The sequence below is a fragment of the Puntigrus tetrazona genome, chromosome 12, assembly GCF_018831695.1.
Source record: "Puntigrus tetrazona isolate hp1 chromosome 12, ASM1883169v1, whole genome shotgun sequence".
In the NCBI taxonomy this organism is placed as follows: Eukaryota; Metazoa; Chordata; class Actinopteri; order Cypriniformes; family Cyprinidae; genus Puntigrus; species Puntigrus tetrazona.
In genome coordinates, this window is record NC_056710.1 from 4,082,886 (window position 1) to 4,107,792 (window position 24,907).

Below are 24,907 nucleotides of genomic sequence, written 5' to 3' on the forward strand. Positions count from 1 at the left end.
CAGACATACCATGCTAGCTTCAGATGGCTCAAGTCGACATACACGCATCCAATGTATTTCTCCTTTCGGCGTATCTGTACGGTTTTATATTTCTTTTTCGATTTCTGAATGATTTTCGTGATTTTTTTGTCATTATTAAACTGCCGTTTTTAGATTTAAAACAAGATTACCACAATGTCACGACAACTAATTTACGTTTAACGTTTCTCACAGAATGTTCATTTCTGCTTGTAATACATTGTCTTTATCTTGCTAAAGGTTGCCATCGCAATTTAGTTCTTTTTCCCAATCGAGGTGTATTTTATTTGGATTTACAGAACACTATAACTGACGTTATTTTTGCTTTTTTCAACTGCTTCTGACAGATTTGCCACGAAGTGATGAGCAGAATTTACTAGTTACTGTTACTAGTTGTTCTTCAGGTGTGTGATGATGGAGGAACAGGAGGATAGCATGTTTAGTGACCAACATTTCTGTAAGCATAAAGTTAGATTTCAGTTTTAATTTAAATCTCTTTCATGTGTACCTTTTACACGTTCTTTGTCTGCAATCCTCTTTCCTTGTCTTATTCTTTGCTTTGTTTTTGGCAGATTGTGAGATGTGTCACCAGCACTTCATTGACCTGTGTGAGGTTCATGGTCCACCATTATTCACATGTGACTCTCCAACATCTATGGGCATTCCTCAGAGAGCTCTGCTGACGCTGCCGCAAGGCTTGGTTATAGGTCGATCGAGCATCTCTCATGCAGGTCTTGGGGTTTTTAACCAAGGCCAGACTGTGCCACTGGGGATGCATTTCGGACCTTTTGATGGAGAGGTGACCTCAGAGGAAAAGGCATTAGATAGTGCCTTCTCTTGGGTAGTGAGTATCAACCTTACTTTTTTTTTTTCTTATTTGTTCTAAATATAATTTATACATAAGCATTTGGCTAGACAAATATTAATGCCTGTTTCTCTCTAGATTTACAGAGGCAATAATCAGTATACTTACATAGATGCAGAAAGAGACACTCAATCTAACTGGATGAAGTAAGCACTTCTATTCACTTTTGTTGTGCTTTGAAATTAGCCATTGAAATTTAGTTTTCTCAATGTTGTGTTTTGCTTCAGATTTGTGGTGTGCTCGAGGAGTGAGACAGAGCAAAATCTTGTTGCATTCCAGCAAAACGGACGTATTCTGTTCCGTTGTTGTCGCCCTATTAGCCCAGGGCAGGAATTTAGAGTTTGGTATGCTGAAGAATATGCTCAAGAACTTGGCATCATCTGGGATAAGATCTGGGATAAGAAAATAATTTCTCAAGGTAAATACACCTTGGATTTGTGTATGTATCTTTTAATATCACAATGTGCAGTTAATCCAGATGTCATGTAATCAAACTGCTTCACCGTTAATTCAGTTTTTTTATTTATTAGTTTTTTTTTGTTGGTGTATGGTAACAAAAACAAACAAAAAAACACATTCTTTAAACTATATCCATACATTTTTTCAGTTTCTCGCTCAATCATTGTGTGAAGACGTACAATTTTTTTTCTATTAAACCATTGCAATTTTTAAAAGAATCAATTAGATAAACAGGGTTGCTAATCTTTAGGAAGCCTTGCTTGATTGTGTACAAAACATATTTGAAGTTAACTTGCCATAAACATTTGTTATATAGCTAAAAGTTATGAGGACTTGAGTATTACTTTGTAGGGATAGCTACATGCACAAAATGCTATGCAGTTTCTGTTGTTTCCTGTCATGGCCATTAGCAGCAGCTTTCCAGTAATTCAATTTCTTTTTTTTTTTCAGGTCCAACTGAAGAACGGGCACCTCAGGACTGTCTATGTTCTTATTGCCATTACTCCTTCCCAACAATTTTTTATCTGCGTGTTCATGTGAAGCGCTCACATCCTGATGAGTATGCACACTTTATGCAGACACAGCCGTTAGAGTCTGTAGACATAGACCATTGCCTCCTGGCATCTGATGCAGCTCCGCCAACCCATATACAACCAATGATAGAAAGCTGTCGGGTTCAAACTTCAAGCCCAAATGGACAATCCAGCCATCAGTCGGAAAAGTCAGACTGCACTGATTTGTCTGATACATGTAGTAATGGTTTAAGTGACCAGGCAAACTCTGTTGCTGAGGTCTTAGGTGAAATGAATAAATGTGGTGAGTGTGGTCGTAACTTTTTGAGATCTTGTCATCTGAAGAGACATCAGCGCACTATTCACTCCAAAGAGAAGCCATATTGCTGCAGCCATTGTAGGAAGTGCTTTAGTCAAGCAACAGGGCTGAAAAGACACCAACAAACCCACCAGGGGGAGGAAAAGAGAGAGAAAGTTGCTGACAGAACTTCTGATGTATACCCTTGCACAAAGTGCTCTTTCTCTTTTGTGGCCAAATCCAATTTGTATCAACATCTGAAACGCCATCACCACAGAGAGTACCTCAGGTTAGTTGAGAGCGGCTCGCTCACTCCAGAGACTGAGGGTGAAACGGGAACGAATTACGACAAGCATGACCCAAATTATGAACCTTCTACTCGAGCGAAGAGGCCTGTGAAGAACACTTTGAGAGGCAGGAGTCACCCTAAAAAAGTATCTGTTGGCCGACCAAGAGGACGACCACCTAAAAACAAGCCTGCTGCTCAGGTTGAAGTGCTTATCTGCACAGAGTGTGAACAAAGGTTCTCTGATTTGGAGACACTTAAATCTCACCAATGTGCGGGACGGGACACTAATAAGATAGAGGAACCTCAGGAAGGAGTAGATTCTCAGAATGTCTGCGGTGAATGCCTGAGAGGTTTCAGTAATTTTGATCTTCTCAAAGCCCATGAGTGCATTGAGCAGGGAGACGGATCTTACTGTTGCTCTCACTGCAACCTTTACTTCAACCGTTTGTGTAACCTTCGTCGCCATGAGCGCACCATCCACTCCAAGGAAAAGCCCTACTGCTGCACCTTGTGCCTCAAGTCCTTCACCCAGTCTTCTGGCTTGAAGCGTCACCAACAGAGCCACTCGCGCCGCAAAGGTCACCGTCAGAGCTCGGCCCTTGTTGATGCCAGCATCTTTCCCTGCGCATACTGCCCCTTCTCTTTCACCGATGAGCGCTATCTTTACAAACACATCCGCCGGCACCATCCAGAGATGAGCGTTAAATATCTGAGTTTCCAAGAAGGGGGTGTTTTGTCTGTTGAAAAGCCTCACAGCTGCAGCCAGTGTTGCAAGAGCTTTAGCACAATCAAGGGCTTCAAGAACCACAGCTGCTTCAAGCAGGGGGAGAAGGTGTATCTGTGCCCAGATTGTGGAAAGGCATTCAGTTGGTTTAATAGCCTCAAGCAACACCAGCGCATACACACAGGAGAGAAGCCTTACACGTGTCAGCAGTGCGGAAAGAGTTTTGTCCACTCCGGACAACTGAATGTGCACCTCCGCACACACACGGGTGAAAAACCTTTCCTGTGTTCACAATGTGGCGAAAGCTTCAGGCAGTCAGGAGATTTGAGGAGACATGAGCAGAAGCATTCAGGCGTCCGCCCATGCCAGTGCCCCGATTGTGGAAAAAGCTTTAGTCGGCCACAAAGTCTCAAAGCTCACCAACAGCTTCATAATGGCACCAAACTTTTCCCATGCACTCAGTGTGGAAAAAGCTTTACTCGTAGATACCATCTCACCCGTCATCACCAGAAAATGCACTCCTGACTAAAAAAAGTAAAGACGTAGATGAATTTATGGATGTCATTATGAAAAGCTTGTTGTTCCTGTTTTAAGGTCTACTTTACTTCATCTTTAAGTTCCTTTTCAGGCAAAATTATCTAGCCATTGAAAAGATCCTGTTTTTGCTGAGACTGGTAGACAAGTCTGAACTAGGCATTTTTGAGTATCATATAATGGGGCACAAAATTGCTGAGTGTAGTTGATCCCCAAAGACGCAGAGCCATTAGGCAGTTGGGTTGTAAGAAATGTTGAAAAAAACTTAGCAAAAGTCAAAACTATATTTTATTGAAAAATATGTAATTGTTCAACAGTTTGTTTCTATGATCATAGTAAAATAATTTTGTAAATGTATGTGTTGCAAGATGTTTTTTTTTTTTTGTTTTTTTTTAAGTAGAGAAACTTGACAAAGATGTGAACATGAAGGTTTCGAGGACAAGAACTTTTGGCTTTGCAAAGATTCACAAATGTTCAGGTATTTTTTTTATGACAATGTCCCTCCTTGCAACAGAAAATGCTTATGATCATTTATTGTTGTGCTTCTGTTAATCTTTTTAGTTGGCATACAACTGATCTAAGTTGCATTTAGTATACTTTATCACCCTTTAAATAGTTGGACATTGCACAGATAACTACATTTAACCATGATTTACTGTGATTGTGATGTTTCAAAACTTGCCGCCTGAAACCTTTTCCATCAGTCTGGTTTTGCAGCTAGTAGTTTTTTCATTTTGCTTTTGTTATAAATGGGCCTCCTCAAAGAAAACTATTTCGATGCTCATTTGTACGCTGTGACCGTGGTTGCTGTCATGTGTCTTTGCCATACTTGTATACCGTATAAAATTCTATCTGTTTACTGTCTATTTTAAATTCATCTGTCACAATGTGCACAAAACAGGTCAAAGAAAAAACCCTCTTGTCCACTGACCTTGATCACACTAAAGAGCTGGTTGATAATAATGAAACATGTCCATGTGATGTTTACAAATAAAGATCCTATAGATATTTGTATCATACGTTATATAATATTTATATTATACCAATTAAATATAAATATTTTAATAATGATCATATAGTATTGCAAGGCCATCACCCGGTACATTTAGTAATTCTACCATTCAGTTACTTTTTAACAATTTACCATTCATTTGACATTGCAAAATGTGGGTCCGGTGATTTACGTTTAAAGATACCATAAAGATCGCATCAGTTTTTTTTCTTGTGTAGATCAAGTCACATGATTGAGGTGTTTACTAACTCTGAAGGCTGAATTGTAAGTATTAAGATTTATATATGATACCATCTGTCATTGCTACAAAATTTTTACAAAAAATATGGGTGTTAAGACATGACTACCACTTGAGAGCTAGAAGATGATTGTGTTGTTGACATGTTGACATTGGTCCTATGCAAATTTTCCATCTTCACCAAAACAATATAACCTTCAAATACATTTTTATAATAAAATAATTAATTGAAAGCTTTTTTTCTTTTTCCGTTTTTCTCATTGATATAATATTTGACTAACATAGAGTTCTATAATGCAGAGTATGTGTTAGAAATATTAATTTAATCTGTATTTTTCTCACGTTGTGCCGCAGAGGCAGTCAGAATAAATGCTGTGTTTAATGGGTTGGATTTTGTGCCATTTAATGCTTTAAAAATGTTACTGTAAAACCGAACAAAGAACACTTCATAAGATGCTTGCTTAGAAAGGTTTTGTATCAGATATTTGAGATTTTTAGATATTGCATTTACTTTATTTGATGCAAATTAATTATATTCTTTATAAACTTTAAAATATCAGACATCTTCGTCAGCCAAAATAATTTAAATTAGTCACTTCAGAGTTTATAGCTGTGCCATAGACTGCTTCTTATAAGGCATGGTTATAAGCTGCGTGTGTATCAGTTAACTCCCTCTAGTGTTAGGTAATGTGAATGTCCCCAGTTTTGATCATCTTTGAACTGCAAAGCAGTCTCAGAACATCTGAGTTTATATAGCTCTCTTGACAGATTTAGTTTGAATAAAAAAGTTTATACTATAACATTGCATGTCCATAAACATTATATAAAGCATATAAAAAAGCATGTGACACTTGAAGAAAAGAAAGCAACCTTGGTTACAAATCCACAGTTGACTGTTTATTTCATAAAAGCACATTAACAAACCACATGAGTGTGTTTTCCATACAAGCCTTGCACTGCAAAAAAAGTTGTTTACATGCCTCATCAATTTAATTTAGTCTTGTGTAAAGACATAATGATATACTAAATACTACAATCACAGTCATTTATATTTCTTTGTTCCTTCATACATTTCACAGGATTATGTTAACAAATAATCTTCCTATAAGAGGTGAAAGTCACTGCCATTAGGACATATTCTTCCAACAGCTAGTCTAAGAAAAGTGTCCTGTAATAGGTTTAATTACATTGAACAATTAGTGAGGCATATTCACTCCAGGCAGTAAAATCATGATTTTGCCCTCTTAAATGCATCCAGATTTCGTTAAAACTATTGTGGTCCATACAGGTCAATCTCTTAACTGCATCTAAATGTAAACCACACTCATTTAAAAACAAAAACAAAAAAAAAAGGAAACTATACACGTGGAGTCCAGTCCCATAATCATACATTATTATTATTATTACCAGTGTCTTGTATAGCCGAACAAAAGAACAATTCTACTGAAAGAAAAATAAGTAGCAAACACCTTTTTTTGCCTCTGTAAAGACGGTTTAAGGGAAGGTCTAAATTAACACTTGAGAGTGACTATGAACAGGAATAATACTGAGAAAAAGGCAGCAGTTGGTTTTTAAGGTTTAAGTCACCAAAACCTTGCACAAGAGGTAAAGTGTGGACTGCTATAGGTAGAAGAGAGGCATCTGGAGAGAAGTGTTTATTTAAACACCTTAAAAATCTGGCTATATAGTAAGGCTAAGCTAAAAATGTGTGTTATTTTTAATGACCACAAAAGTTGAGCTGAAATACTTTTATGTGACAATACCATTTTGTGACAATTTTCCACAAGGTCCGTCCATTCCACCATGAATGATGTGCTTCCTAATTTAAATTAATGCATACCTTTAGAGAATCTAGATCAATTATACTTACTGTTTTATCACATATACAACAGGTCTTCCTAAGGAACGTCCCAGGAAAGACATCAGGATAAAAATGAAATAAAACAGTAACAAGACTTTTAAGGTACAGCAGCAAGTGGCAGGTCATTACTGGAGTTTCAGAAACGGATGCCTTCGAATACAAGATTTTATTGTTTTTACCACCTCTGGTAGAATCGGTGTCCTTGTCTGACTAAAGCCCAGAAAAATGTTCCACTGTAGTATTTTGTTAATGAAAGATCAGTCAAATGTATGTTGTTAAAGTACCTTAGAAAATATTTTGTTGTGTACATTAGAATATTACAGGAACAACTTTGGCAAAACTATCAATGACAGTCGAATCATTAACTAGAGTTAAATATAAGGAAAATACAAAGGGTTTTAAAGAGCAAACACTGCAGGGTAAAACAATTATTCACAATACTAGGAATGAATATAAGAAAAATGAGAAAAAATCTCGAAAAGCATAAAAAGCCTGAAATCAAGGTATGGAGGAATGAAACTCTCGGGCTTACTGACAATAACAAAATGGACAAAAGTACAGATTCTCTGTTTCCCCATTTCCAATACATTTACACTGAAGTAGGTATAATTTTAACAATTTACTTTTACGACGGATCCAGTGACTTCAACTCCTCCACCTGTGACTCAAGGTCTATTACCTGTAAAAAGAGATCTTTTATATGACTGCTGGAACTGAATGGTCTGAACTGTAAATTATTTTGTTTAAATTGATGTATTACTAGTAAGCAAAAGGATTTGATTTTTACTAAACATACTAACCTTGTCTTGGAGTTGTTCTGTTTCCTCCTTGTGTGAAGTTTCGGTCTCATCTAGAGTTTTCTGCTGAGCTGTTTTCTTTTTCAGTAACTCAATCTCCCTGTGTGAAAAACAAAAGTCAAAAAACATTAAAAGATTTCTTCTGTATGTGGATGTGGAGCAGTATCTGTGTGTTTTTTCTCACTTTTGCTGATACTCTTTTATAAGGCGTTTGGCCTTGCTGTATTTGCGTTCTAGAGCCTGGTACTGAGCCTGAGTTTCTTTCAGGTGCTCATCCACAGCCTGGCAAAGACTCTGCGCCTCCATCCAATATCCCTCCAGCTTCTCCATGCGCTCACGGTTCTCCTGCATGTTACGCTCCATCTGGGCCTTTTCGGAACGCCAGCGCTGCTTCTCCTGCTCTGCATGATTTAGCTTCACACATGAATGAAAACAGGTGATTACATTTTTGGACCTGTCGTGCAAAAAGCAACATAGATCAAAACTGTGGAAACCCTCAACTCTTTGTCAGTGGAAAAACGTCCATATGTGTTCCTTTGAAAAATTTAAAGGCCTATAAATGGAAAGTCTGCCATCTTTTACTCACGCTAATGGCATTGTAAATCTTTATGACTGTTACCAAAATTAAGAATGTACAATGATAATCGTCTCTTTCACCAAGCTATAAAATCTCATTAAAACGTTACCAACTTGGCGCTTCAAGGACATCAGATTTGATGTCAGAGTATGCCACAAATTATCGACTTGTGTATGCAGTCAAATTTGATGCCTATGCATTTGTAAAAACAGTAATCTGATTTGAGAACTAAGGCATGGGGATGTTAGTTCAGTATAGTTCACCCGAAAATTTAAAATTGCTGGAAATGCATTACATCAGTTGCTCACCAATGGATCCTGTGCAGTAAACCCACAAATAAACCCAACAAAACTCCAGCCCATCAGCTGACCTCATGTGAAATGAAAAGCTGTGTGTTTGTAAGAAACAAATCCATCATTAAAGCATTTATCTTTAAACCATTGCTTCTGGCAAAATGTTCTATAACCTATAATCATGCTTCCACCAGTAAACAGTGCATCTCCTGTTCTCTTTCGACATCAGAGTAACAGCTTTTTCTAAATGTAGAAAGAAATATTTTAGATTCTTAGATCCTTCTTTAGCCGAAAGCAACAGTTAAAATGTATGGATTTGTTTATTATAGATTATTATGATGTTTTTATCAGATGTGTAAACTTATCTAAATGTTTTAATTGCCTGAACCTGAGAAAAAGCAGATTAACTATTGAGCTAATAAAGTAACCTAAAATACTGTTATGAAACTTTTGGTCTTTTGTGGAACCTGACAGTTTGAATTACTGTTCTGCTTTTGTTGTATGTAAATTATGTTGTATGTAAGTAGCATAAAGAATGAAAAAATTTTGTTCTAAATAAAGTCATGCAGGTTTTGAAAAATTAGTAAATGATGGCAATTTAAATTTTTTGATCCAAGGAAATACCATTTTTTTTAGAGAACTTTTGACCAGTTAGCATGAAAAATGTTATCATACCTTCCTCTTGAGCTGTTGGATTTCAGCCTGAGTCACAGCATGTTTGATCTGCAACTGTACCAAAGTAGCACATGGGTTAAAGAATGAAGGTGACAGATTTTCAAAACCTTTTTTAAGACCTTAAGTGGGTGGCTTATTATAAAATCAATCAATAAATAAAAATAAACTATTGTAGCCATAGTGTATACATGTCATAGTGTCACAGTGCCATCATGTATTCTACAAGAAAAACATCAAGATTAAGGGTGTAAAGTATATTTATTAATGTTTTAATTTGTTATTTTAGTGAACTGGCTTTTTGACTACCACTTTTTAAGTGAAGATATTCTTATATATATATATATATATATATATATATATATATATATATATATATATATATATATATATATATAATGTATGTTGTGGAATTTATTTCATGTAAACATGTGCTTAATGAAGAGTTACACCATATGCTGATCTGTCCTGTCCTTGCATCTTCACTGAGAAATAAAGCACAGGTAAGTAGGGTTTGTTTTTGTGCATTTAAAAGATTGGATGTTGCCTAATTTTAACAAGCGGCTGTGATATCAAGAGACCTCAATAATTAGTTTGTCAGTTCAAATAGTTTATCTATATACTGTACATAAACGTATATACTTTTCAATCAAACATAGTATAATAGTTTGACCTTTTTTAACATTTTCGTCTTACTTCTTTATATTTGTGGGCAAGCTTCTCAGGGTCTGCTTCTACTGGTGACAACATATCTTCATTCTCGGCTAAGTCAAACACCTCTATGGCACTAGGGTAGGTAGGGCTCATCTCTTCTTCCTCTTCGTCAGTGCCGTAATCACCCGCCTAGAAGGGAAGAATAAAAGAACTGCCTTTTTTCACGTTTTAAACATAATGCCCTTATAAACTAGGGAAAATTACAGACTTTCCCTTTTTTTTAGAGATATCACTTTGATGACATTTTTCCATTAAAAAATTAAGGGACAGATGTGGTCTTACGGCAAAGGTTATGCTGAAGTTTTATACTTAATGTTGGTGGATGCAGTGCAATAGAAAAAGAACACATGGTTTCACAGTGCATTTTATTCAGGTGATGCAGCCCTTTAACAAATTAACAAGTAATGAATTCTAAATAGAAAACCAATTGGAGCATTACTAAAATATGCTTATATAGAGAGCATTAACACACACTACGTTCTCGAAAAGGTTCTTAACGGGTTCTGTTGTCTTTTGTTGGGTCATATGATCACATCCCTTGCATCCAGATAAGTCTTAAATCTTAAACATGGAAATTTGATCACGTGATTTGTGTCACGTACTTACAGTGTGAGTTTAAAATAAGGACACAGTCGGCCTCTGTTTTTTTAAATGATATAAATTGTTAGATCAACAGGAGATTTTAAGCTTAAAGCAGATGTACACAAGAGATTAATCGCCTTGTGATTGGCTGAATGTCATTTCACTCAAATCTATTGGTGATGGGTCAAAAATTTATGGGGGATGCAGAATTACCTCTTTCTAAAAGTGCACGGATAGGGGGTAAATGTACTATGCCCCTGCAGGTGCTTATAAATACTATAGCCTAACACATAAAAATATATTTATATATATATATATATATATATATATATATATATATATATATATATATTAGGTTTAGCTCACTTCTAAGTATGCATACAGACTGTTAACTACAAAAAAAAAATTAAAATACAACAAAAAATGTAGTACAGACCTCTTCCTCGTCCCCCATATAGTTGCCATATCGTTGTTCCATCATCTCCCGTTGCCAGCGTTCTTGTTCAAGGGTCTGCTGAATGAGCTGGGCCACTTCACTTTGCTCTCCCGGCTTCTCTCGGCCAATGATAAACCTGAAAACAGAAAAGTTAATCGTACACAACATACCTTTATCTTTTTCTTTACCTGTTGGTAATTGAATTTACGATAGACTAGAGGAAATACACTTCTATTTTTGTTTTGACTTTGAATTAATCTTTTAAAGGGGTCAGTGTAAATTTAGTTCTTAAGAATCAGTAATGGTCTTTAATTCAACAGTTATAACATTACAATAAGACAGTCTGCACTAAAATATGTTTCTCAGCTAGTTAATATCATGCCAAAATGACCAGGGATATGTATGTGTGTGTGTGTGTGTGTGTGTGTGTGTGTGTGTGTGTGTGTGTGTGTGTGTGTGTGTTTTTTTAATAAAATGCATCCGCTCATTTCTAAGTTTCCTTTAAAAGAGCATATGCAGAATAGCATGTGATAATACAGACAGAAGCCAACATGAAGATTTGGCTTTATGAATAATTATATAAATATAAATGTTCTTTTTGTGTCAGTCAAAGTCAGTCAAAAAATATGAGAAGACAATATTTACATGAACAATGGAAACAAGATTTAAATTGTTGTTTACGTTTGATAAAGCTCTTGGTGGATCTGTCTCCCTTGCTTTATATTTATCCATCCTTAGATTCCGCCCTTTTCTTTGTTTCAATGTTGTGCATGTCTCCTCCACCCAGTGTTTGGTTTAATATAACCCTCTCCTTGTTCTTGCCCTGTTAACGCTAATCTATCATAATGAAATATTCTTCTCTTCTAAATACCGTCTTTGTACCACATCATAATTACAGCTGTCACAATGACCCCCACTGCCTGAATACTGAATGAACTAGGAAAATGAGTAAGGAAAGATAATGTTAAGACAAAGATTAAATTAATAAACTTAAATCATTCGTTAAACACTATTTGAGTACGTTTTAAATACTTTTTAAATACTTTTTAAAAAGGTAGAACTGGCTATAGTGCTCCCATAACAAAGAGAGCATACAAACATTACCCACAATGCAGTAGCAGGCAATTGTACAATATTACACAAATGTAATGTCTATTTGTATCCTGTCATGAATTCATACAAAATGTATATATGAAGTACGATAGTTTGAAATGAAGAAGCCAAATGTCGTACAAAGCTGTCATTGAGCCAAAAGTACAGTCTCTAATTACTTTGTATTTATTGATGCCTTCAGTTCCTTCTGGGAAGTTTCTATTTAAGATTTCGGAAGTAGTAATTATGATGTAATATGTGATTTTGGTAAAGGAACAAAGTATAAATGGGGCAAAAACATAAAAAGGAAGCTGCTTTAGAGCTGATGCGACAAAATGAAAAGCAAAGTATACAAATTAGGCAAGTAAGAGATGCTCTATGCTATGTATTTGAACTGCTATGTTAATCAAAGGAAATGCATCTATGTGACACAAATCTGTTGTCTGATGGAAAAATTCTACATTTACAATTAAAACTTAATTGTGACAAATGCCCCAATATTGTCAGGCATAACTGTAAAATTTACACCCTCAGTTTCTAGCTGTTTCATATTGATATGTATTAATACATTGTAGTGGTGCTCATGTATGCTTCTATCATAAATGTATTGCAGGTAGCATATGACTAATTCACCATTACTTATGGCTAGAGCAAAAAGTGAACTTCAGTTTTACTTATCTGTAGATAAATATAAAAGAAAAATGGGAAATCAGATATCAGCAAAGAGCTGACCTGTGTAACACACTGGTCTAAAACCACATGGTCTTACCGAACTGTGCCAGATGTGTTTCTCAGGACAGAGGCAGCAAAACTTTGAGTTACACCAACCAGGCTTGTTCCATCCACTTCGACTATCAAATCATTCACCTGAATCCTGAAAGACCAGTGTGAAATGGTGTCAGTAATTAAGTTAAAAAATAACTATGATGCTGTGGAAGATGAGTAACATCTACCTGCCGTCCCGATGGGCCGCTCCTCCCTCTGTGACGGTCTTGACGAAAATGCCAAGCTTCTCCAGACCCATGTCAGCTCCAGCACCCATCCCAATAATACTGATACCCAAACCCTCATTGTCTGTAGACGGACAACAAAACATGGAGAACTTAATCCAGAGAATTTAGTGTGTAGTTCTGTTCAACACAGTATGAACATGCTCCTCTAACCTTTTAGAACCACAAAAGGACCTTTTAGACTGCACTTTTAACACAGGATATGTATAATTTAAATATGCAAATAAGAATGCTATGTTCGGTGTGAAACAACATCTTATGAATACACTGAATTATGAATAAAATTGTACTTTTTTTCATGTTCAACACTATAAAACTGTTTTGGTACGGTCTCTATTGTACAAAACACTCTATAGGTTACTAAATTTCAGTAATCTAATATTTTGTATCAAATGTCAAAATATAACATTTCTCGCTAGGTAACTTTTGTGTTTTATTTTTTGCACAAAATACTTGCAAAACATGATTCAAAAAAGAACAGAAGTAGGCTGCTGTGAAACATCTTCATTTCCTCTTTGACATGTTCCCTGACATACCCCTCTTTCGCTCTCATACTCATTTCTTCATTTACACTCTAAAACACTTTTATTTGCTATATTGAGAATATTGTTACAGCTAAAGGGTGTTGTTAATCTTAAAAATAATGCATTCACGATAGAGTAATGCTTTAAGTGTCTTACTGTTTTTACAAAACATTCTTATTATTACTACAATACTACATACAATTACATTTTCATTGAAGCACATTTATTAACTCAGTGTATCTACCATGCAAACTAATTAAATTTATTCTTCCATCTTTGTATTGACCTACGTAAATGAAAATATGATAAAGGCTGGCTGTTCCTTTAACCATTAAAGGTGCTGTATGTAGGACTCTATAAAGCATAAAAAATACTATAATATGTTTGCAGATATTTAAGAAACATGCTAAGTTAGCATACTTGTTTATCTGAAAAATGATGCTACAGTGAATTATTGTCCTTTAAAAAAGTGCGTTCCGGCCTTTTATGGTTTGTGAAACCCGCCCAAGTTTACCCAGTCATGTTTCGGTACCCCAGGTTTCCAGTTGGCGGAAAACACAGCGTATTTCATTTCAGTCATGGAAGCTGGCAAACGATAGGGGTCTGAGCGGGAATCTGGCAACCTGCGTGTACGTCATGTCTGAGTAAGAGGGGCCGGGTGGAAAAAAAACGTCTCCAATATTGTAAATTGACTGCAATGCCTAGTTTAGCCACTCTGTGTCAATCCTACATATAGCACCTTTAAATGATCCATCCATCCATGCTGTTAAACTCTAATCTTTCATCCATCAACCATCAATACACCCCGCCATTTACTGACTCTTCAGTGCATCAATCCCCTTACTGTAAATACCTTTCTCCAGTTCAACGGGGAACAGGTCCAGCCTTTCCACACGTTTCTCCAGCTCATATTCAGCGGAGGCAGCCATGGGGTCCACGTCATCATTCCTCCTGTCATAGTCCTCATTAGAATAGGTTGTGAACACCTGAAAATTTGATCATAATCACATATTTGCTTCAGAAACAAGCTTTCCATTCATATAATAAAGTAAACATTTGACATTCCATTTTCAGAGCATGTAAATATTCCACTGCTTATTGATTCACTTCAAACTTTTGAATAAAAGATTCAATGGGACAATATGTAACACAACAGCCAGATACACTTTCCAGATTCCAAATTCAGCTCTCAACAAGTATCTGACTTTGATTCAGAATCAGACCTTGAACCAAACCAAGAATAACAATCGCATTGCTTGTCATTATACACAGATTGTTCTACATAATATTAAGAAATAAATCATTTAATGGCATTGACTGATGCTTTGAGATATTATTTATATCTGTACCACAAATGGTAAATGGAGACGATTACACAAGTTGAACAATTAAATACTTATTGGTATGGGTTGTAAATCAGGGAAGCTTTCTCTGGGCTAATATTATGTTTAAAGAGCACAAGTCTATTTCTGGGATAACACCTGGCACCTTTTTAGCCATTGCTATTATTACAACCATGTTCTGTTTCACAGCACCGTTACACTTTCCTGTAAAGCTCCACATTTTATAACCATTAATTTACAAATCCACAACAGTTCTGGTTGATAATTCTTCCAGAACACTGACTGGATTCAAATACTTGTCTCTGTTTACTGACATTTTAAGTGTTGCATGCTGTTTGATTGTAAACGTAACTTTATCTACAAATTGATGCACTGACTATGGAATTGAAGTGGCTCTCTATTGAAAGCAAAGCTGTGTGGGCAGAGCAGGTGTGCCCACTTTACAGCAGCTCTTGAGGCTTTACTGCCAGCTTTATGTAATCTTTTTAATGTGGGTGCAGGCGCCAACTTAACCTGGCTTGAACACACATACATGTTTTAAATTTATACTGTTAATGTGAAATTCTGTAGGTGACCGTGTTTTATGCACAGCATGTAAATGTCCAGTTGGCTTTTGTATTGTAGCCTTCCTGGGTATCTTCTTTTGGCCAAACATTACAATTGTCCTTTGCAGAGAAGGTAACACCAGAATGAAGTCAGTAACTTAGTCTAAAAGATTACAGACAGACAAAATGATAGTATGCACCATATTTGTATGTGCTATGTGTTTTCATGAAAAGAATTTCCTTTTTGGTTGACGTAACCAAGCCACCTGTCACTTTTAAGAATCCAATCAATTCCCAATGGATAAAATCAAGCCCTGCCCTACTTTTTTGCCTTGAATATCCTGCTTCACTAAGAAATAAGTCATATTACAGAAGTAAAATGTACTGTGAATGCCTTCTCTTGTTATGTAAGGAAATAAAAATAACACCAGACCGTCTTTATTCCCCGATGCCAGACAACGACCGGCATCCTAAATCCTCATCCCTCAATTCCACCCACTCATGTCCCGCCACAGGCATCCCACTGTTAGCAGCACATCCCACATTACACACAACCCCTGAGAGAGAAACTGTGCTTTACTCCCATCTGTGCTTTAAGTCCACCTGCACCTATTCCCCAACAGCAAAATGAAGCATCACATACACCAGCTGAGACCAACTACCATGGCCACATGATTCAGTGAGACTGTGTGGTTAGGATTTTTGGTGGTGCCTGGGTGAACACAAACATCGGATTAAGGAGGGGGAGGATAGAATGAGAGCGATGCAGACAGTGGTGCTCCAGTTGTATGAGAGTGCCAGTAGGTCACATCTTTTAACAGATGGCAAGGAATACCCCTCCTCCGCTCAAACACCACTCACCCGTCCTAGCTCTGCTGCACTACTAAAGGTATGAATGACAATAAATGTTTAGTAAATATAATTTAATAGTCTATAGGAGTTTTTTTGGGGGGTCACATGGCAACATGTCTTGGTTAAAAAAGGACTATTTTAGAACTATTAAGTTTATTTTTTGTTGTAAGACTGTTAGTCTCAATCTCATTACGGTTTAAAGGGTTACTCCACGACAAAATGAAAATTTTGTCATTATTCCGTAAAAGTTGGATGCACATAGAGTATGCTCCTCTGTGTCAGGTGACACAAGTTTAGGCAAAAAAAAAATCTGGCAGTTGTAACAATGAAGAAAATTAAATATGAGGAGAAGTTCTGACAGGAAAACCCATGTAAGGAATACTGTTAATAGTCTGATGGAAAAGAATAAATCCAAATAACATGGTTAAAAAGTTGTTGCCCACAACCACTGACATTTTCTTCACTGCTTGAGGTCGGGAACAAGAGAGAGTTGCAGTAAGATTGGTTCTGTTCCAGGTGACAGGAATAGATTTGTGAACACAAGAAGGCACTCCATGTTTCTGCATACACATGAGGCAGAGGTTTTCCTGTGATTGTCCCCCGTTTTCTTCAAACACCCCTCTTACTATATTCCATACTCTTTTAGTAAATTTTAAATAAATGTAGATTTAAAGACAGTTAAAGATTTAAAGTGACATATAAAACGTTCTTCCAAAAGTTTATTCTATGTTTAGAAGAACCTATTTATTGCCATTAAACTAAAATTACTGAACCTACACATAGAAGCCCCAAAAAGGTTCATGTTATAAGATAATTTTAAAAACACTATGTTTCTAGAGAATGCAAACATAAAATAAGGTAGCAAAACATTTGGGTTTATGGATGTAATTTACTTTAATTTTCAAATAAAAAAACATGTCCCACAAAACCAAGTCACTGGGGTATATTTATAGAAATAGCCAAAAATACACAGTATGGGTCAACATTATAGTTTTTATCCTTTTATGACAAACCTCATTAGGACATTAAAGATGTTTTAGATTTTCCATGAAGATATTTTGTACATTTCCTTTTGTAAATATATCAAAACGTCATTTTTAATTAGTAATATGCATTGCTAAGAACTTAACTTGGACTTAACTTAATAAGATTTTCTGCACCCTCAGATTCCAGATTTTCAAATAATTGTATCTTGCCCAAATATTGTCTTATCCTAACCCTGTTTATTCAGCTTTCAGATGATGTACAAATCTCAATTTTGAAAAATTTACCTTTATTATTGGTTTTGGTTCACATATTCATTAACTGATATAATGTTAATATTTCAACCTGTTGAAGTTCTAAAAATCTATTTAGTACTATTGTAAAACATTGATAACCATCAAAATGATAAGAAAGTGACACACTGAACCAAAGCTCAAAGCTTTTCCACAAGCTGAGAAAGAAAACACTAATATATATATATATATATATATATATATATATATATATATATATATATATATATATATATATATACGTGTGTGTGTGTGTGTGTAATAAGCATAACTGATATGACAAAACTAAGAAAAACCTATTACAAAGAAACAACATTGTTTGATTACCAGGGAATGCATAAACAAATGAAAGCCAAGTGAACAAAGTATGTGAAAATGTGATAATGTGAAAAAAAAAATGGATAAAAGCGTCTTCCAAATGCAAAACGAATCAAATCAAAACCATACTGCACCAAAGTATTTCACAATTTTAGGCTACACCAAGGATATGAACAAAAATGCTAGCAGTGATATAGCTAATACAAACAAAGCTTTATCAGAGCAATTATGCAAAATTCATGCCAGGTAGGGAAAAGATAACATATTGTAGAATTTAGGCAGTCATTCCAGAACATCATCTATACCCTGCTGTTCTTAGGATTTGTTCAATAATGTAGCATATGGTGAGATACTGCGAAGCAAGCTGGATTTTATCCTAATGATGTGCTGGGACTGACTAAAGAAGGAGGGATAGATAAATTAACCACTCCTGCAGTTCAACTATGACTGCACTTTCTATAAATATACACCTCTCGCTTCTAATTATATATCAGAGTAAAAACATACTACCATAATGCATTAAAAAGCATTTGTTTTCTTAAGCTAGTATATCTTATATAGGTTTCAAGGTGCACAAGGCTGAAATGTGAAGTAGGCCAAAACCACCTTGATGTGAGTACAGTCTAACTTCCTGTATTGTCCCTCAGGCGCAGAGGTGTGAGGAACGTCTTTCTGTCTCACTCACAGACAGTTCTGGGTTGCCTGCACGATCCTGATATATCTGTCAGCTGTCTACAGAAATGCTTCAAAATATGAGACCAAACTCATTGCTACACACTCATTCCTCTCCAAGCCAATGCACTTCTTTCGTGTGTTAAACACAAAACAAGATTTTAAATGAAGTTCACTTTTACCTGTAATGGATCACTAGAGTACAGCTTGTCTTCCACAGATTCTAAAATTCTACCTCTTCATATTCTTTAAATGGTTTATAGTGTACTTATAGGTATATGATTCGGATATTTATTTGTCTCACCAATTTACAGCTAATAAAAATGCTGAAAAACTACACTCCAAAAAAAAATTGTAAAAACAAAGCCCCGTGTATTGTGTTAACATGATGGTGCATGTTATGCACACAAATTGTATTTAGGGTTAAAAATATTCAGATAATGGCATTTTTCCTTGCAGAAAATTACCTGTATATAAATACTCAAATCATATCACAAACCTCAACAGCCTCTCTCTCCGGATATATATTAATTTACTAATACTCAGTTTTATAGCTCAGAAAAACTGACCTCATGGATCTGGGGACATATGGTGAGGTGTAAAATATATCCTTTTAGGGGTGAAGCACTGACTGCGTAGAAAGAAACGGAGAGAGAGTTCATGAAAAAATGTTTCAAGTTTGAGCGTTTGGTGTGCACGACGCCTTGCAGGGGAGGACTGACAGTGACAATACTGCTATTTATAAGCACTGCCAAGCCAGAGAAATAAAGAGAGACGGGAAATGAGTAAAAGATAGGATTAAAATGGAAATTAGCGACTTGGCAGTCAAAAAAATTAAAGAAAGACGAAAATCAAAAGAATACTAGATGAACTTGAATGAATATGCTCATCATAAATGAATATGGGTTGAAGAAAGACACAGAGAGGAGAAGAAGTGAGCAACTGAAAGAGGGGCAGAGAGAGAGAGGGAGGGAAGAAAATGAGAACAAAGCGGTTAGTGTGAGATCTGCCTCTTAGGTCAGCCTCAACTCTCCAGCCTAAAGAGAGAGAGAGAGAGAGAGAGGTTTAATAAAGACCCAACACCCTAGCCAGCACAACAGGCCTTGTGTTTGACGGAGAGCTGTTAAATTCATTTAGGGAGAAAACTTTGTCCCAAATTCTGTCTGCAAATAAGAAAGGGGGTGAAAAAGGGACAGAAGGAGAGAGAGAAAGATAGAGAGAGTGACACGGCCACTTACTGACCAACACAAAGGCAGCCACAGCTTGGCAGCGACTGAATGCTGTCTCCTCGGCCCGCGGCCTCTATATGATCTCACACACCGGCGAAAAACACTGTACGAAGTCTCCAGATTGAGAACGAGTGGTTAAAAACAGTTTTTACTCAATTTAAAGGTTGCACAGAGAAGCTGGTGCAAAGTAAACGCTCAATCAGCTTTTTTTGACAGTGCCACAGACAGCGCCTCATGCTTGAACACTGATTTGTCAAGCCAAATACGTGACTCTCCATGACTACATTTTTGCTATATTTTTATATATATATATATATATATATATATATATATATATATATATATATATATATATATATATATATATATATCGTTTTCTAACTAATCTTTGAGCTTTGGAGTATTGACACAGGATTCATACCAACATGCTTGACGTCGCAAGTGCTCTACAGAGCAAGTTTACTACTTCACAAAAGCATATAAATGCATACAAATTTATTAGTGCAAGCCACACAATTTATTTACAAATGACATACTATGGTAACCAATGTTTCAAGGTCATGACATAATATTGTGCAAGGAACACAGTGTTAACTGATAATCTTCCCCTGTAATCATAATTTGCGTCAAAAGGAACAAAAGCTGTTGGTGCTTTACCGCCATTAATGTTTATTGCTATTGCTTCCAAAAACGCTGGGACGAAATGTTTACATTATTAAATACATTTTCTGCAAAAAAAAACAACAGCCACAATGCTAGAGTCTTTTGGATATTTGCCATGGCAATTATATGTCAAGATGTTCTGTTTTTTAGTTTTTGCCTGTGCCGGCTGTCCAGTCCTGTTCCTAGAGGGCCACTTTCCTGTTCCAGTTTTACCTATGACGTTTGCTAGGTTGTTCTGGGTTTTTTTGTTCCCCGTCGAAAGTGGAATGCGAACATTATGCCAAATGTCTCCTTTTGTGTTTTGCAGAAAAAGAAATCCGTGCATGTTTAGACGACGGTAGTAAACGAAATTACATTTTTGAGTGAACTATTCTTTTAAGCGTTTTCAATTAAATGTGACTCAAACACAGCTTGTGGTCGTTTTATTGTGATTTTTACCTCTACAACATGCCTACAGTCCTTGGTGTTTCGTTCTTTCATTTTCTTGAACAATCATTAACAGACTACAGGATGATTGTGAGTTTGGTTCTCACAAACAGCATCGGCCCCTGAGTTTTTCAAAAGAGCTACTGTTTCTCTGTGGGTTTCTGTTTTTCAGCGATACTGGCACATCCACTATAAACCTACCCCTTACTTTCATCTATTCATAGGTCAGTTATTTTTACTCTTATCACTTACAGGAGGGGTTTCGTCATGTTTTCCCATCGCCTGCATTTGAAAGACTCACACCTTTCTTTCAGATGCATCATGGGAGCTTGTTCACGCTTTCAGACATACGTACAGAACCCGGCAGCTCATAATTACTTAATTTTAACACATTTATATGTCATTGAATTCTGAATGTTCTGTTTTCTAATAATGATTTGAAAGAGCATAAGTTTTGCTATTGCTAGCCAATGGCTGATTGTATTTATAGTTCAGGGGGAGGGACATTTTCATTCTAGATACAATTTATTTGACATGGTCCTGAGAGGATCTGTTGTTAAATATTGGTTTGGTTTCATATTTAAACAGATCTTCTGAACCAGCTACATCCTGATCACAAGCAGGCCCGGCTAAGCTTATCAGACAAATTGTCTGAGGTATGTTTGTTTGTTAAATCGGCCACGATCAGGTCAGCGTTTGTCCTGGATAAATGTCACACCTAATCAAAAAGAGTAAACGCTTGGAAGAGAATAGATGCCAAGACAAACCGACTGACAGTCTGGATTATGTTTTATTCTATTCGGCTCATTCAGTCTGTGCCAGTCTGGGGCCTCTAAAAGCGTACCAACAGTTACAGAGGACTGAGGATTCTTCAGAAACTGATAAATAAAAGACTGAATGATATAATGTATGAAGTTCATTCATTCACTCGTTCCAACATAAACGCCAGTCCCTGGGCGACCATTTTAAGTGAACTAGACCCCTCTCATTCATTTTAAAACAAAAACCAAGCATAAAAATACAGCTAATCTAAATACAGAGCAATCAAAGGCTTTATAAAGAATCCTTTTAACGTAAATAAGTATTCTCCTACCTAAACCATGCTCAGTGCCTAATTTCGTGTTGAATATTCATCATTTCTAATTAATATATCAAATATGCCCACATTGAAAATCATGGCCTCCATCATAACTCTCAATATAAATCTTTTTAACTCTAAGGACTCTCATTGACCAACAAAACATTTATATATATATATATATATATATATATATATATATATATATATATATATATATATATATATATAGGATATTTAGATATGTATGCTGTAATTATGACAAACTGTAAGTATTGAATGATTCCAGATGTCTCATGAACAAGACAACAACAGTAACTGAGGGATAAGAAACATGATTTCAAATAACAGTTTGACTTTGTGTTTTTATAGCATTGTAATCTTGACTACAGTAAAATTAGTTAATTTATAAATATTAACGTGCACATTTAATTACTTTTAAATTATCCCGAGGCCCCCTGATTGAGAACCACTGCCCTAATTGGAAAAGGCAGGTGAAATGTTCTGCAGAATATCTTTTTTTGCATTCAGAGGAAGAATGAGTGAGTAGCCTAAATGATGACAGAATTTTAATTTGTGGTGAAATATTCCTTTGAGGTACAAACTCACCTTAATGGGTGAAGAACTGAACTTAATTTTCCGGCTTGGGGGCGGATCCTCCTCCGTCGGTAATCCAGCAATCTCTGAGCAGCTTGACTCTGGCTCGTATACGTCATCTTCATCCTCCTCATCCTCAAGCTGGCTACCACCAGAGTCTTCTCCTACTGCACTGTAGGCACTGATATCCACCAAATCAGCCTTAGAGTAATTCTCCTTCGAAGTACCATCATCATCCTCCCTCTTACTGACCCCCACCGATGGACGAGAATGTCCATCCTCGCCCTTCCTTCCAGTGCCGGTGATGCCAGGCTCCATAGCGTCTCTCTCAAGGGCCTCTCCATTGGAAGCAAGTCCCCCATTTTCCAAGTTACGGACATCAGCAGAAATAAGAGTACCTTTTGCCTCTGTGGCACTGGCCTGTCCTGACTTACACTTGTCTAGAGTCTTAGATTCATTGGCACTAAATTCATCCTTCTCCCCTGTCTTTATCTCTTCCAAGGACTCTGTATCCAGAGCTGTGATGTCCTCTTGAAGCTCAGATGCTCCATTAAGGCTGCTACACCTCGCGTCTTGTTCCTCCTGGTTCTGATTTACCCCGTCCTCCTTGTTTGCCCCTGAAGGAAAAGCGCGTACCCGTTTAGTGATGATTTTTGAGTTGAGGGCACCGACCCGGCCGGTGACCCCGCGCAAAGGCAGCGGGGGCGTGTTGGACAGCCGGTGCAGGTTGTTCCGCAGCTCGGCGGCCCGCTCGAAAACGGCGCTGAGCTGGCTGACGGTGGGAGACACGGCCTCGCCGGTCCCGCCGATCGCGTCCAAGCTATCCAACGACTCCGTGCTGCCGTTAAAACGCGCGACCACATCCAAACGCGACGCATCCTGAAAGCCCGCGGCGCGTTCTTTCTTTAGTAACACGCGATTAGAAGCCGCCTGCCTCTCCTGCTGCTGTTGTTGTTGCTGCTGCTGCTCAAAGATCTTCCTCGTCTCCTGCAGCTTCGAGTATCTGGGCGACGCGTCCGTTTTGCTGTCGAAGCGGTTGACGCGCTCGGACACGCTAGATCCCAGTTTGAGCAGCGCGCTGTGATCCACGTTCTCGTTCAGGCTGCCGGCCCGCGGGAGCGTGAGACGCACCGCTTTGCCGTCGCCGTTCGCCTTTTGCGCGTCTTCAGCCTCGGTAGGTGAGGATGCGCCCATCTGCATGAACATGTTCTTGATGCGGTGCACGTTCGAGCCGTACGTGCGACCGCGGCTGGTGGGCTTGGGCTTGCCATCCTGAGCGTCGCCGTTATTTAAGACATCGATCGCCGGCTTCAGCGCCTGAATCCCCGCCGCCTCGTACGCGTTGCGGTGAGGAGAGGGGCTGCGGAGCGCGGTGGTGCTCGCTGGCTTGGAGGAGGATGAGGATTCGGTCTTCATCATGGTCTGTTAGGCTTTTCCGTGGCGATGCGATAACAGCATCTCTGAGCCCGTGGCCCAGACGTTTCTGTCAGGACAAAACTGTCGCTGATGGACAATAATATGCCTTGGAATATGATGAAGAGAACGGTGAATTAATGCCCATGAATGAGTGTAGAGTATCCGTCAGCGGCATGGCACAAGCAACGCACCATCTTCCCGTCTGTGAAAAAAAACCCCGCTGATTAATGTGTAAATCACACATGCATTGATGAACGGCTAAATGAGAAACTAGAACAGCGATGCGCCCTGGATTTTCACGACAGATTGTGCGTTTATAATCCGGATCGTTTTGATCTCTTGATTTAGTCAGCTGCAGATTTCTGCCTTTCCCACTGATGCTGCAGCGGCGCAGCAGAGATACAGGGTCATAGAGCGCGTCTTATTTCACACCCTCGCAGCACATCGATTTTTATGGGGTCACACATTTCAGTCCTCATACCAGGGCTTCATTCAACATACCACCGAAACCCAGCCATTAAATTAGGGTTTGACCTTTTAATTTAATATCAGTTGGCATATCAACATTGATATTAGCTCGTAGCGCACGGTTTTTAAATATTATTTTACATATTAAAACATCGGTCCTGGCTTCTGATTGGTTAACACTGCATTCCAGCTGTGGATGTAGTCTACAGATGCTACGATCTCAAACACCTGTTCACCAAATCAGTGCACAGCATACATAGCTGTTCTTATTGAACTATCTTTTTTTTATCAGTGACTTTATGAATAAAGTAAATACAAAGAAATAAGGAAATAATAAACAAAAATTATGTTATAATATATTGTATTGTTATATTATTGTTGGTCTTTGTATATTTGTGCATATCAGGCAATAAACTGGCATTATTACATCATTAAATATTATTAAACATAATAACAATAAACTCTAATTGATTCAACTCTAATTCCTCTTCTCTAATTTTATTTTTTAAATGTTAC

General features: G+C 37.3%; 2 protein-coding genes across 2 annotated transcripts in view; one reads left to right on the top strand and one right to left on the bottom strand.

Annotated features, from left to right (window-relative positions):
• Positions 1–4,718, top strand: part of prdm9 (PR domain containing 9) — a 4,914-nt gene extending 196 nt beyond the window's left edge. The window contains exons 2-6 of the mRNA XM_043253705.1: positions 366–475; positions 591–862; positions 962–1,029; positions 1,111–1,301; positions 1,793–4,718. Coding sequence (XP_043109640.1) covers positions 430–475; positions 591–862; positions 962–1,029; positions 1,111–1,301; positions 1,793–3,690 — 2,475 coding nt within the window. The 5' untranslated portion in view covers positions 366–429 and the 3' untranslated portion in view covers positions 3,691–4,718. The remainder of the gene's footprint in view (positions 1–365; positions 476–590; positions 863–961; positions 1,030–1,110; positions 1,302–1,792) is intronic.
• A 1,106-nt stretch (positions 4,719–5,824) lies between these two features.
• Positions 5,825–24,359, bottom strand: ppp1r9bb (protein phosphatase 1, regulatory subunit 9Bb). Its single transcript, XM_043253704.1, has 10 exons — positions 22,520–24,359; positions 14,361–14,493; positions 12,927–13,047; positions 12,743–12,847; positions 10,882–11,017; positions 9,846–9,992; positions 9,153–9,206; positions 7,792–8,021; positions 7,611–7,707; positions 5,825–7,489 (listed from the first exon to the last, which is right to left on the bottom strand). Exons 1-10 carry the CDS (start codon positions 23,924–23,926, stop codon positions 7,436–7,438), a joined length of 2,484 nt encoding a protein of 827 aa, XP_043109639.1. The 5' UTR covers positions 23,927–24,359; the 3' UTR covers positions 5,825–7,435.
• Positions 24,360–24,907: the final 548 nt, after the last annotated feature.